The sequence below is a fragment of the Arctopsyche grandis genome, chromosome 13, assembly GCF_051622035.1.
Source record: "Arctopsyche grandis isolate Sample6627 chromosome 13, ASM5162203v2, whole genome shotgun sequence".
NCBI lineage: Eukaryota > Metazoa > Arthropoda > Insecta > Trichoptera > Hydropsychidae > Arctopsyche > Arctopsyche grandis.
Window position 1 is genome coordinate 10,431,975 of NC_135367.1, and position 12,392 is coordinate 10,444,366.

Sequence of the window (12,392 nt, forward strand, 5' to 3'; positions counted from 1 at the left end):
CTGAAACAGGGATCGGTATCCGGAACTGAAAGGAATCCAAAACCGGAAATGAAAAAAGAATCAGGATCTAGAACTGAAAAAGAAATCGGGATCCGGAACTGAAAAACACCGGCCGTCGCCCCCCCCCCCCGCTCCCTTGCAACCGCCACCGCCCCTAGACGGCTGCCGCCCTTAGGCGGTCGCCCTGACAATTTGAAATCGGACCATGGCGTAATCGGTTAACTCCTAACTCGAATATACCTATATGTATAGAGGATATTTGTATTGAGAGGTGACCGGTTCGAAACCGCGAATTAATTTATACAAATTTTAGGCTTTTTATCGATTCATTATGTTCGGCTAGCGTTAGGACACATACACACACAGAGAGAGAGAGAGATTAGCGTCTTTATGTATGTATATAATGTATAGTTTGTCGTCACGAAAAATTGCCCAACTGATTATAACGACAAATTGCTGCGCCGATGAGCCCCTTAACTGTGACAAAAAATACCCGATTGTTGACTAATTCTATACACGAAACGAGCCGTTAGAATTTCTCAAAATGTGACTCATCTTGGGAAATTTGACTCTTTTCGGAGCCTTTCAATGAGAATTCTGAACGTCTCCACTATAAATTATACAGGGGAACTCATTTATATTTAAAAAAATCACTCACTCACATTTTATATATTAATACAGATATGATTCATGAATAATCATTTACTCGTCTCCAAATATACTTGTCGGAATGAGGGCCTGTATTTTCTGAAATTATTGGACCCTTTAATCAAAATGTAACGTCTCGCCACTGATCTACACCCATTGTAGAGGCTCAAAGTCGGATTCATGTAAAACGAAGGGTTTCCGGCTGTGACCCAACCTGACCTATCCCAAATTGGTTCGCTCGGGTGACCGTGTGACGTAATAAAATAGCGTCACCCTAACATGAGATCCACACACGTACATATGTATGTACATACATACATTTGTACATATTTAAGTTGACCCGACCCTCTTTACGCTAATTGAATCACTTAAATCGATTTGCAAGTTTGAAACTTTCGTCTACGATCATATGATATTCGTATTACATATTGCTTAATTGATAAGTACGTGACTTTGGCTGGGCGACATAATTTTAAATTAATATCGATTAGTACAGGTGAAATACTTGACCAATTATCAATTGGAATAAAAAAATCCATGCTTGACATGTTTCGGTGACATTTACTGCTGTATAATTTGAATATATCGTGTCGGCTACTGCTGTTTCGGATCCGCCACTTACACATTACGGAACGTAGGAATGCGGAATATACAAAAGAATTATGATCCATATGGAATGTATCTACGAAAGAATATTTTTCATACTGATGTTTAATTGCAGTTGCCGGCTTGAGCTGTACTGGTATAAACGAACCTTTACGTGTGAAAAAGTTTCAGCTTAAGCATTACGTACATATATATTGTACATTTTTTTACAAACCTCTTCTTTTTTTCACTTACAATTACTAGTCAAAAAAAATTTTGGGCTCTTATCCGATCGTTTTCATACTTTGCCATTTTGCTCGGTTCGGTCATGAATATAAGTGGAAATGATGCTGCCATTACAATGGTGATAAAAAATCGTAATAGACACGTTTGAAAATACTCCGTCATATTTCTTCTTGACGTCTATCGTCCGAATTGATCGTTCAGACTGTTCGTCCAGTTTGTTCGTTTTAGTTATTCTTACTTTATATACCTTTTCGCCGCCATCTCTCTGTATCAGATTTTAATTGTTTAAACGCTTATAACCTTTTCTCTTTCACTCTATATTTTATAAAATTTGCTTTACAGGTTCTCATTTTTAAATGCTTTTATTTAGTTTTTACATATACTACCATATCTTAAAGCTCTAATACCTGAATACTTGAAGGTATCAAATACATATTTCGTTTTGAAAGTTGTTGAACGTTTTACTTTCGATAAATTCAATTTATTTTCTCAACTACAATAATACAAACATATGAATCGTGTGTAATTTAATCGAAGTGTGGAAAACCGGCAACGAATTCGTTGAGTAATTTAATTTCTATGTAAATACACGCAATACAAATCATACACACATATACATACATATATGTATATTATGCATCTTGATTTAGTTTCATCAGAGATTCTTATAAATTGTGCTAGTTTTGGCGTGAGTAACTATGAAAGCATTCTGTCTATTTCTGGGCACCATTTTTCTTGCACATATATGGTTCCGGAGACCATTCTCATATTTCCCGTTTTCCATTTGCCGTCGCTCTTCCCGCTCGTCGGACGGCAAAGGGAAAACCCATTACAGCCTCAATTTGATTCTTAGGTTGTTTTTTTGGAATGGGAGAGAAGCGCTCGTCGGACTGTATGCTGAAGAACCATTGGAGACCGCTGCTAGCAACTCGATCATTATCACTGGCAACTTCGTTAGTTTATTTAGCTTGCTTTAGATTACTTTTGACGAAAGATCAGTGATAACAGATTATTTTCAATTTAAATATGTATATTCTATATCGCATCAAAACGACGATTAGGGCCGGGCCGCACCGCTCAACTCGCGAACAACTTGGTTGAGGGCGACCAGACCAATGCATGCAGGTAGATGGGACATGCCACACCCGTCAACTTGTTTATCGCACACATTTCCATACATTTTTTCGTGTCGCGCGACTATTCGGTCGACAAAGTTGCACGGTGCGGCTCGGCCCTTACTTAACTTTTTATATTTTCATCTACCTACGCAATTGTTTGCCAGCTTAAGAGTTGTGGGTGCAAATTCCAAAATGATATTTTCTTAATGATTGCATATTTTACTTTATACATATGTATATACCAGGAAGGCCTAACAAGTAAACCCCAATGCGCCTTCCTGGCCAAAGCTCGAAATTAACGAGACATCTATAAATTTTAACTTGTTCATATTTTTTTGTATTGTAGATTAATCATAATCATAACCAGTGGCGTGGTCTAGTGGTGAATGTTGAATTATCTCGTACTTGATGTTACGAGTTCGATTCCCGCTAAGTCTCGCTATTGGCCAGACCTTGGTTTGTCAAGGTCGATCGTTTCTTATCAGAATTTGCCAATTTTTCTGATTTTCATTGAAACGATTCCTGTAAAATTGGCATGTCCTTCCCAATTTTCTGTTGCGAACCTTTAGTTATTGTTATATCTTAGGTTTCGCCATATTGCTCACCATAGATGTCTCTGTGGTTGTTTATCGAATATAAAATTCGTATTGTTACATGAAAGTTATTTATCGTATTAATACGATGTTTGTAATATCTGACCATAGATGTCAGATATTGTTTAGATTTACATGTATCTATGTAATAATTATGTGGACCAGGAAGGCGCATTTGGGGTTTACCTGTTAAGCCTTCCTGGTATATTTGTATATATGTATGTAAAAATATGTATGTAAAAAAATAAAATAAAATAAAAATAAATAAATAAATACTCAAATAATACTTCGTCGATGATCAAAAGCGACTGAAAGAATTGACGCAATAGTAAAATAAATTTAAAAAGGGAATGAAAAACATTTCTTTGTGACATCACTTGTTTCAAATAACACGCACGTTTATGGTCGCAATCAATCGGCGCGTCTCATTATCATATAAGAACAAAATTTAATTAATATAAAAAAAATAATTAATATTTTTCAAGCACGGATAATCCGCACCCGGATAATCGAGAGTACACTGTATATAGTTTTTCGAGTCTTCATCAGGGTGCACTGCCATTATCTCAACACGTTTGGACTTGTCTTGACACTTCCGGACTTCCATACACTTTTGTAAACAAACTTATTTGTTATTTTTAATTTGATAGGTGAGCGCATGGAGTACGGAGCTGGTGTTGGCACAACCAACGTTGGAAGAACGTCGAGCTTGCCTGTCTTGTCTCCTGCGAGCTGCACTTTCTTGCTGGAACTACGGCAACTTCAACGGAGCCATGGAGATTGTTGCCGGTCTCAAGTAAGTCAAACTGTTCCGAAGAATTCCAATTGCTCGTTCGAGCTAGACGTAATGCTAAAAGGCCAAAGATAATTAATTAATTTCGGCGGCTCGAACTTCCGGACCGTAATACGATCTAATTTTACTTTAAAGATTATAACCCGGCTTTCCGAGGGCGTAGGGGTGAGGGTGGGATGAAAAGGCGCCTGAAGAAAACCCGAAAAATCTCTTGACCCAAAAATTGAAACGCCGTATTTTACAAGCAGCGGCAGCTCTCTCATAATCTCCTATTAAAGAACGCCCCAATGTTGCGAAATTTATTTTCACATACATAAATATGCCGTGCTATTTTTAATCCGTTAATAACTCAACTCGACTGATCTCGGGATAAAAATAATCCAATACATAATGAATCGAAAGTGACAGCGCGAATAAGCAGATTATATTTAGAACGGTGGACGTGGCCCTAAAGTACACGTTTAAAATTTACGAGTAAAATCGGTTTCAGTCAACACAAGACAATTTCCAACGAAGCGAAAATTTGATATCGAATTTGCTTTGATATTCCATCAAAGTTTCGAGCATACATACATACATATATACACATATGTAGTTCGAGCGCTTTGTCTCAAACGACGCATATTTGAGTCAGCGGCGCTCTACGTCCGAGCACGTCGAACCGACAAGAGGAGAATAATGGAAGATCGGAGCAGGGGTTTCTTTCGGCCTTCAGCTGATGATAGTGACTGTAGGCCGGCGGAAACTACTTGCTTCGGGATTCCCGATCGCCCCGTCTGATGCTGCAGGATCAAACCCGCTTCATCGAATTTACATGATTGCGAAGACATCGCCCACACGGAATGCTAATGTCAACTATAAATGGATTTCCTTTCGCACTAGCACGGGGAAAACTCGGATAAGCGATTTTAGAAGATCGACAATCGCCGACGATCCAATCATACTCGGACCAAATCTGTTTCGTTGGCTTTTTTGCTATCAGATCTAATTGAGAAACTTACATAGTACTACATTTATATCTATATATATTATGTATATATATATATATATATATATATATATATATATATATATATATATATATATATATATATATATATATATATATATATATATGCCACATACGAAGCTGTAATTTTCAGTTGGCTTAATTTTCTTTTGATTCATGACAAAAGTCGTAAAGATTCAACATACCTATATATTAGGTGGGCTGAAAAGTTCGTAGGCTGACACATAGATAGCGCTACTAGTATTAAATCCATATGATTTTTAGTAAGCCCTAACCTTAAAAAGACACGTGTATAAATGACAGCTGTCGTACTATTAGTTAGTGAGTTATAGCATTTTGAGTGAAGCAACTTTTATTAGTTTGAAAAAATGGATAAAAAAGAATTTCGTGTGTTAATAAAGCATTGTTTTTCGGCGAAAAAAAAATACTATTGAAGCCAAGGTTTGGCTTGATAAACATTATTTGGACCTTGCACCAGGAAAATCAACCGTTGAGAAGTGGTTTGCTGAGTTTAAACGAGGCGAAATGAGAACCGAGGACGATGCACGCAGTGGACGCCCCAAAGAGGCTGTTACCGACGAAAACATCAAAAAAGTCCACAAAATAATTTTGGATAACCGTAAATTGAAATTGATTGAGATAGCTGAGACCCTAAAGATATCAAAGGAACGTGTTGGACATATCGTGAATGAATATTTGGGTATGCGAACGCTCTGTTCAAAGTGGGTGCCGCGCGAGCTCACAATCGACCAAAAACAACAACGAATTGATGATTCTGAGCAGTGTTTGGAGCTGTTCAATTGTAATAAACCCTAATTTTTGCGTCGATATGTGACAATGGATGAAACATGGCTCCATCATTTCACACCGGAGTCCAATCGACAGTCAGCCGAGTGGACTGCACGTGATGAAGTGACTCCAAAGCGTGGAAAGACGCAAAAGTCGGCTGGCAAGGTTATGGCATCAGTATTTTGGGATGCGCATGGTATAATATTCATCGACTATCTTAAAAAAGGAAAAACCATAAACAGCGACTATTACGTAGCGTTATTGGAGCGTTTGAAGGACGAAATCGCGGAAAAACGGCCCCATTTGAAGAAGAAGAAAGTGCTGTTTCATCAAGACAATGCACCGTGTCACAAATCAATTAAAACGATGGCAAAATTGCATGAATTGGGCTTCGAATTGCTTCTGCATCCACCGTATTCTCCAGATCTGGCCCCCAGCGACTTTTTCCTGTTCTCAGACCTCAAGAGGATGCTCGCTGGACAGAAATTTAGCGCCGATGAAGAGGTAATCGCCGAAACTGAAGCCTATTTTGAGGCTAAAGACAAATCGTACTATAAAAATGGTATCGAAAAATTGTATGACCGCTAAAATCGTTGTATCGCCCTCAAAGGCAACTATATTGAATAATTAAATCAAATTCTAACAAAAAAAAGATTTTTTCTATGCTAGCCTACGAACTTTTCAGCCTAACTGTTACAATTATGAGTTATTATGAAAATGGAATAAGTTGAAAAATTCTTACAAATTATAAAAAATATATTTTTATAACGTTAGGCGATAATAAGAGTACCGAAAAATAATCTCATTAATGTCACATTTGATTTGAAATTATTTAATCTAATAATTTTAAATTATCAGTTTTTTTAACCTTATTTTTTCAATGGAATTATTCTGCTTTCATAACAACTGACACAGTTTTATATTATAGTAGTTGTTTTAGCCGGCTTCGCTCAGTATTTGTAATATATATGGCAAATATATATGGCGAATATAATAATAAATATTCATTTGTTTTTATTAAATTCATTTGAATTGAAAAAAATATATATCGAATCGAAACCATATCGAATCGTCATCGTAAAAACTTAAATTTGTTTTCGATGTTTCAACCAACATTACATACATACTTCCAATTATATATTATATATTAGATAAACGTAATATTAGTCAGTTTGAAAACATAAGTATATAAAGGTTTTAACATTTAATTAAATACGATTTTCAAGTGCTTCAAATTTCGGTTTCAAAATAAAATTTTAAATTATAACTTTTAAAGAAAATCTTTTTACTTTGATTTTACTATCCATTCCATAATAATAGAAATGAAAAGCTAAGAATTTAATTAATTGCCTAGTTTCATTCTGAAGGACGCTCTTGAAAATCTTGGACTGTTGTGCTTAATCATTCATCATAATGAAAATTTTTATTAAATACAAAATTTGAATGAATCGCCTAATAAATGCTTGTCAACATGAACTATGTAGATATTTTTTGTAAAATATAAAATATATCATATGTATATACATATATAATTTCGCTATTCTGTGTGTCTGTGTGTCTGCGATAACGCTCTACGTATTATAATAGTCGTTTCAATTCGACACATGTACGTCACAGTTAAAACACTGTCAACAAAACGTACGAATATAATATGAACATAATAATGAATCAAGAATAAACCTCCATATATGTATATTGTTTGCTACTAATGTTTCCTTTACGAAAATTGTCTTGGAGCATTTAGCGCCATCTATTGAAAATTAATTAATTAATTTTTCTAATGCTTTTTTATATTGTATATATGTATATATGTGTATATGTATATATATATATATATATATATATATATATATATATATATATATATATATATATATATATATATATATATATGTATATATATATACATATATATGTACATATGTAGATAGTTCTTACCGTTTTTTTTTTCATTTAAAAAATACGACCGCGTGCGGATCGAACAAAGGACCGACACATTTATTTTAATTTTTTTTATTTAATAACTTAATATGCCATAGCCCATGCGAGGATATTTCATCAGGCATAACACTTGTAGATATATAATTTGGAAATGATAAAAAGGAGTACTGACAACATTTCTTACTATTAATAAATTTACTACACATATATTGTAAATATAAATCAGATTTATGAAGTTGCACCTTTCTAAATATTTACCATGCACTTAGCATAATTTATAAGTACGTTTCTATACACATGCATAAATGGACTTTGAATATTCTCATAAACATTTATATTACATACTTTAAATTGCAAATCTCAAGCTTTTCCACGAATTCGATTTGAAAGCAAAAAAAAGCATTCACATTTATTATCCAAAAATAATGCGAATGCCGCAAATAAAATGTAATAAAAATGCAACGTCATTCTTCGGTAAAATATCTCACAGTTGAATGAACATTTTATTCTTTTCACATATGTATATTTATATGCACCTATTTATGTATTATATTAAATAAAAGTCTTACATACCGCTGGTGGTTTATGATCTCGTAAAATATATTAAAAACGCAAAGCTCAAACATACTACATATATATATTGCTGTCGGTTCCCTCATCACTGAGGATCGTGACTATGATGTGCGGTCAACCAGCTGCCTCCATTCAGTTCTAAATTCGGCCAGGCGAAGACTTGCTACCGTGGAAGCGCCCGTCGCTGCAGATACTTGGTCAGTCCAGCGTGCGGGGGATCTGCCTCTGGCTCTTCTGCCTTCGACGCTACCAACCACAACCAACCGCTCCAGGCTCTCCTCACCTCTTCGTGCAATGTGGCCGAAGAACTGCAATATACGTTTCAGGCATATTGTTGACAATCTATCCTTGATTTTCAATTCTTCAAGAATAGACACATTCGTGCGTTTGTCGGTCCAAGGCACGCGCAGTAGCCGTCTCCAGGACCACATCTCGAAGGCATCGATTCTCCGTCTATCCGCCGCCTTCATGGTCCACGTCTCGACACCATAAAGGCAGACAGAAAAAACGAGACTCTTCACGAGACGGATTTTGACAGCAGTTGTAATGGCTCTATTCTTCCAAATCTTCGTTAGTTGTGACATTGCCGATTTTGCTAATGTAATCCGGCGCCGTATTTCCAATTCGCTGCCGCCGTTGTTAGATATGAGTGACCCCAGATAGACAAAATTATCAACCACATCTATACCGTTTAAAGCTGAGTTGTTGTTTTGCAGCTGTTGGTGACGGTCAATTATCATAATTTTTGTTTTGGGGCGGTTTATCTGGAGGCCAAGCACATTACTCTCTGTCTCAACACGACGGATCAGTTCGGCCATTTCTTCATGATTATTAGCTATGAGCGTTGTGTCATCCGCATACCGAAGATTGGATAGTTTTTTTCCACCAATGGACACTCCACCCTTCCAACCATCCAGTGCTCTACGCATTATATACTCTCCATATATATTAAATAGGTCTGGAGATAATATACACCCTTGCCTTACTCCACGTTGTACTCGAAAATTTGTCGAGTTTAGCGAATTGATTCGAACTACTGCATTGTTATCATTATACAAGTTATGTATTATCTTTACAAGATGCATGGGGACTCCCATGTCCAGTAGAACTTTCCACAGATAGTCCCAGTTCACAAAGTCAAAAGCTTTTTTATAGTCTATAAAACAAAGAACGGCTGGAGTTTGAAACTCCCGACATTTTTCAATGAGTTGACGTATATTCAGTATTTGTTCCCTCGTCCCTTTGCCTTTTACAAACCCTGCTTGTTCGTTCGGTATTTGCCATCCAAGGTAACTGCTCAAACGATCTTTAATTATATACAGCAATACTTTACTAGAGTGCGATATTAAGGCTAAGGTCCTGTAATTCTCGCATTTTTTTGTAGATCCTTTCTTGTGTAAGGGAATGAATATTGAATTGACCCAATCTTTCGGCCATACTCCGTTTACCCAGATCTTGTTGCACATATTACATAGCGCCTTTATCGCAGTTTCACCAAGCTCTTTCAGAAGTTCAGCTTGTATACCATCGCTGCCAGGAGACTTTTTACATTTCAGTTTCTTTATGGCATTTACAACTTCAGATGTCAAGATGTCAGGCTCCCTGACATCATCAATTAGGGAAACAATTGAGGTCGACGAACTACCACTGTACAATTCCGAACAGTATTCTTTCCATCGGTTGAGTATCACATCAATATCTGTAAGCGTGTTTCCAAATTGATCATCTATTGTCCAAGTTTTGGGTGAAAATTTTTGAGTGACGATTTTTACTTTGTGAAAAATATCCCTTGCCTGATTCTTTAATGCGTGTTTTTCTATCTCCTCACATATGTCATTTATATATTTAGCTTTATCCCGCCTACAACTCCTTTGAATATCTTTATGTAATATTGCATACCTTTCAAGATATTCTGTCGATGTTATGCCAGTTTGTTTAAGTCTTTTACGTTCTTTTATCTTAACCCAAGTTGAATCAGAGATAAAAGACTTACGATGTTCATTTTGCGGTGTTTGATGTTTTCTGGCATACCGAATTATGAGATCTTTAAAAATTTTCCAAGACTCTTCTACATCTACATTAGGATTTATTTGGAATTCTGCATCTTTTTCTCTGATTACATTGCCAAAATTAATTACATCATCATTGGTGAGTTTAATTGCTTTATTTTGATGTCTTTTAATCATTTTCAATTTCAGTCGAAATTTAGCAACAAGTAAGTTATGGTCCGATCCGCAATCTGCACCTGGATATGTTTTGACGTTATGTATCGATGATTTCCATCTAGAATTTATTAATACATAATCGATTTGGTTGCGGTGACGATCCCCAGGAGATATCCAAGTGTACAATCGCCTAGGATGATGTTGAAACCAAGTATTCATAATGGACATTTTATTTTCAATGCAGAAACTTATAAGTTTCTCTCCTCTCTCATTTTGAATACCCAATCCATATTTACCTACTATGTTATCAATGTTGCTATTATTACCGACTTTGGCATTAAAATCACCAAGAATGATGGTCATTTCTTTGTTTGAGATATTTGACAATGTATCGAGTAGTGAAGCATAGAACGCATTTATTATAATATCTTCGGCATCTGCAGTAGGAGCATATATTTGAAGGATGTTTAGTTTATACGGATGCGTGTTGAGTTTTAAGTGTATAAGTCTGTCGCTTATGGGGTTGTAGCCAATTAGTGCACTGGTTAATTTAGATGCTAAGATCACCGCGACACCGCTATGTGACGAATCTTGGTTACCAGAAAAATATATCGTATTTCCATTTGAAGTTTTATAATGGCCGTTGTTCTTCCAGTGCGTTTCCGAGATTCCGAGTATATCTAGCCCATGACTGTACATCTCTTTCTCAACAACCAGTGTTTTCCCAGGATTCAGGAGTCCTCTAACGTTCCAAGTACCTATTTTGGATTTGTTCCGTAAAGTTTCTCCAGTCGCATATTTTCCACATGATGCCTGGTGAGTCACATGCATGTGGCCAGTAGCCAATTTCACACCGTGAGACCTGGAACCTCGAAGGCGCCGGGTGTCAGCCGGAGAGTCAGACTTCTTCACACTTTTATTTTTGTACATCATAGTTATCTTGGGAGAATACTGCAGTGGATTCCCACTTCCTTCTACAGCGCAGTAAATGTTTTGACATCTTATACTGGCAGAGCTGCTGCCCACTACCAGGGATTTATTATAGAGTTTCCTTCTCTGTCAAAGATGATACGGTACCTTTGAAAACCGGGTTGTGCTTTTGTTAAGCGGCGGCACTTACTCGCCGCTGACCTGAGACCGTCATAGTGTTGTGTGACATTTTATAGAGTGAAACTTACCACGGATTCACTCATCACCACTCTTATCTCAGCGCTCCTTGTCCAGGACCACCATGTCGCCATGGCAGTTGACTGCAAGAGTCGTTCCCCTATTTGCAACTTGGGGACCTGAGCGGTTGCATGGAGCTCTGCTCTGAGCTTATTAATTACTCCGTGCGGACGGACGTGTGTTTCCATTTATGATATATTTACATATATAGACAGTTTATTCACAATCATAATATTTATGAAATTAGTACCAAACAATAACGTTAACGTTGAGTACAAGTATCCAATATCAAATATTAAATTATCAAAACTAAATATTAAATAATTCAACACTCAATATTAAATAATCAATTATGAAATAATTCAACACTCAACATTAAATAATCAATTATGAAATAATTCAACATTAAATATCAAACCATTCACTCAATATTAAATATGAAATAATTCAACGTTAAATATTATCAATACTATCATTAATAAATCAATCGACGTTAATAGTAAATTATTATCAAAAGAAATGTGATCGAAATTATGTGGGTAATTATGTAAATATGAAAATATTATAAATTTAAATTCCATTTAAAAAATATGAAATCAAGCATAGGTAATGATTCTGAATATGTACTAACTTGCGAGGCGCCAGAAGAGCTACATACTCATCCCAGCACCTCCTATTTAGCTCCAATTTAACACAAAATTCTACATACTTATCGGGAACAACACACAAACACACGTCCGCACCGAGCTCGCTCAACCCGAATTG

At 36.1% G+C, this 12,392-nt stretch overlaps 1 protein-coding gene across 1 annotated transcript in view; it reads left to right on the top strand.

Annotated features, from left to right (window-relative positions):
• LOC143921589 (1-phosphatidylinositol 4,5-bisphosphate phosphodiesterase epsilon-1-like) overlaps nucleotides 1-12,392 on the top strand; it is a 67,236-nt gene that overhangs the window by 22,898 nt on the left and 31,946 nt on the right. The window contains exon 4 of the mRNA XM_077444940.1: nucleotides 3,841-3,986. Coding sequence (XP_077301066.1) covers nucleotides 3,841-3,986 — 146 coding nt within the window. The remainder of the gene's footprint in view (nucleotides 1-3,840; nucleotides 3,987-12,392) is intronic.